The following is a 3,297-nucleotide window of genomic DNA, read 5'->3' on the forward strand; positions in this document are numbered from 1 at the left end:
AATTTTTAAAAAGGGTAATGCTCTCATTTTGGACTAATCCAAAGAACAGCTGTAGATACAAGATGTTTGCTCATAATAACACTTACAGTTTTTGACTACAAAAGATAAAAGCATTAAGGGTGGAAAAGAGGAGCAGCAACAGTAAGTTTTTCCATTAAAGTGTCATCACCTTGTATACTGTGAACTCCACAGACCAGAGGACATGACTGCCTGAATGCCAGCTTTCACTGAGACTGGCTAATGGGAAATTACTGTTAGAACCAGTTTCATCTTCCAAAAAAGGAATAATTTAACTTGTCTCAGTGAGATTTTTATTGCATTAAGTCCAAAGCACTGACCTGATGATACAGTGAATAGCAGGGGATGTTTCAACTACAGACACTCAAATGCCCATAAATGGGAATTCCATCTGACAGGATTAAGTAACACAGATTTTGTGATGGATTTATTACATGTGAGGCAGAATAACTGCCTTTTTCCTGTGGAAGTCTAATGTTATTTTAACTTAATCTGCCCACTGTTATTCACCATCCCCAGCTGAAGCACACTGAAGAAACTCATCCACCTACTTCAACTTGGCAGCAGTGTCATTCTGCTTTGACTATAACCTCAAAAAACCAAACCAGACCAGTACTGTGCACTGACATCTGCTAGCTGTGACTGTGCCTGTCATGATTAACCAAAAGTTTTAGCAAGAAGTTGAGCTGTTCAATCTCCTAAGTGACTCTGACTGCATGGGAGAAGTGCTGTGCTTCTGTGACCCAGTTCACTCACCAAGATGAGCAGCAAAAGCAGTGGGGAGAGAACCAGTGCTGTGAAAGTGTTGGAGACCACTGTGGGAGGCCTCTTCTCAGGTTCCCTGAAGAGGTGCTGCAAATAAACAAAACCAACTCATGAGCAGCAGTGTTCCAACAGAGCAGCTCCTCTACTCCCAAGCTGCAGCCCTAGTGCTGTTCTCAGAGGTTCCTCTGGGTCAGAGCCATTCCTCTTTAGCACAGTGTCTATTCGAGTCCCTGCATGTTTGATTTCTTGCACAGCTAACTTTTCCTTGCACTCACAGAAGCACTGGTTAGCTTGACATCAGCCCAGATGGCTGGAATTAAACAGAGACCTTTCTGTGGGGCTTACCTGGCCAAATTTTCATGTTTGAGTCTTTTCACTGACACCAGTTGCTCTCTCATAGCTAGAACACACAGGTTTTTAATTCATACATCAGAGAACTCCAACAAATTTCTTTCCATTAAAAGCAGCTCTTCCTTTAATTACATTATTTACAAATAAATGATGATGAGAAGACATAACACCAAGCCCTCATCTCCACATATAATCTTGACTGTACCTGGATTTCAGGTTTGGGAACAAAGAGGTTCTTGGACTGGACTGTGGATGGTGCATCCTCTTCTGGGAATGTGATCACAACATCAGCCTGAAATGAAATTATGCAGCTTCATGCATTTAGATCTAAATGCATAAAACATATTCCATTACTGTGCTCTATTTAATTATGTGACAATCTACAACTTACATAATTTTTAAAGGAAATTGAGAAAAAGACACCATACTTTAAAAAGCAACCTCTACTAAACAGGGGCAGTAATATCAATCACCCGTCATTAAGAATTGGACTTATTTCCAGCAGAGAAAGAACAGAGAGGTTAAACCTTGAGAGCCTGCTGTGAAATTGCATCAAACCCATTCTGAAGTCTCTGCACCACCACATGATGAAATTAATATTAATTCCTGTCTTGCTTTGATGTTTACGTAAAACTTGCAACGAACAGCAAACCTCAGAGCCCACAAATGGCCAAAAGTATTGTGGTTCACTAAAAAGAACAAAACATTTGAGCTTTTTGCTTCCAAGCCTGCACCATGCCCTCCTGTCAGACTGTCAGTAATGACAAAATCACATCACCCCACTTCCAGCCACATACCACATTCCAAAGGATTGGATTTTCCAGAGTGGCATCTCCAATGATCAGGTAAAGAGTGTAGGTCCCAGAGGCAGAGTCAAATTCAGTTTTTCTTTCAGAGGTATCCAGTTCAAATTTGTAGACATTCTTGCTGTCTGGTTCTGCAACAAACACCACCTCCTGGCCAGTCTTTTGGTTGTGAAGTCGAACAAAAGTCTGCAAGGAAGATTGTAACATTCAAGGACTTTTCAGACAGCAATCTACATTAAAAAAAAAAGAAATCAGAAGTGTGCTTTTACAGGGCTATGTGCATTTAATCTGTGGAGTTAAACATAACACAATACCAGAGCCAGGAGAGGTTTCATTTAACAGACAGACAAAACAAGTGAATCTCCCAGCTAGTGAGATCAGTGATCTTCACAGTACATGTCAGAAACATAACGCTTCTCAAAACCTATCAAATCTTTTCAAGAGCAACTGTCATCTCAGATGCTTCATGATGGAACATCTTGGTAACACAGCAATGACAAAAATTGTCCTAACCTGGTGAGGAATGAGTTCAGCTCCACTGTTCACATCTATCAGCTGGAAGGATAAAGCAAAGTTCTGATGGCTGTCAGCAGTGAATGAGCCCTTGGCTTTGGCTGGGTAAGCTACCCTAGGAGGGAAAAAGCCACACAGAACTGAGGTGATTTTGCAAGAGAAGGCCTGGTGCTCAGAGAAACCAAGGCTCTAGTCTAGAGTCAGGGTTGCCTTTCCAGGATCACACACCCCAAGCTGTTTTACCTGGTTGTTTTTGGTGCAATGCTCTGATCCTTATCCACGGTAGAAAGATCTACATTAGTAATCCCCACTTCTGTGGAAACTTTTACTTTCAGCTGCAACAAAACACAATAGACAATTCTTCAGAGCACTGTACATACACCAATTATGGTCAAGTTCACTGCAGATGCTTTAGCTCTTCAGCCCCTCTTCCCCAAAGAGGGTCTTATGACTAAGCCAAGTCAGAGCCTAACCTGCACAAAAGGATCTACAGCAATTTTCCTTCTGGCAAAGCTCCAGCACCAGTCACTGACTCATCCCCTTCCTCCCTGCACAAGCAGCCAGCTCTGCAGACACCAACTTCTCAGGCATGCTGGAGTTAGCTGTCCTTGAGAGAGCTGTTTTGAATGAAACAGTCCAACTGCCCAGATCCAACTAGTTTTCCTTCTGAACTAGCAGAAGCTAGCTATTAAAGATTACATCATGTATGATACAACTCACACTGCCTGTGCATGTGTCCTTCTGCTTTCTGGACAGCAGTTTGAGACAAGAGGTTTCTGGACAGCAACAGTTCTGCCTCTGTTGGCTCCTAAAGCCCAAGAGGTTTCCATTGACTTTATTACCA

At 42.1% G+C, this 3,297-nt stretch overlaps 1 protein-coding gene across 1 annotated transcript; it reads right to left on the reverse strand.

Moving 5' to 3' along the window:
* Positions 1-774: 774 nt before the first annotated feature.
* LOC115949362 (dolichyl-diphosphooligosaccharide--protein glycosyltransferase subunit 2-like) lies at positions 775-2,813 on the reverse strand (the record flags this gene model as incomplete). The annotated part of the gene is made up of 5 exons (XM_031065889.1): positions 775-870; positions 1,340-1,426; positions 1,932-2,126; positions 2,454-2,568; positions 2,697-2,813. Coding segments are annotated over 5 exons (610 nt in total), but the record flags the coding sequence as incomplete, so codon positions are not given.
* Positions 2,814-3,297: the final 484 nt, after the last annotated feature.

The sequence above is a fragment of the Geospiza fortis genome, unplaced genomic scaffold (assembly GCF_000277835.1).
Source record: "Geospiza fortis unplaced genomic scaffold, GeoFor_1.0 C13837728, whole genome shotgun sequence".
NCBI lineage: Eukaryota > Metazoa > Chordata > Aves > Passeriformes > Thraupidae > Geospiza > Geospiza fortis.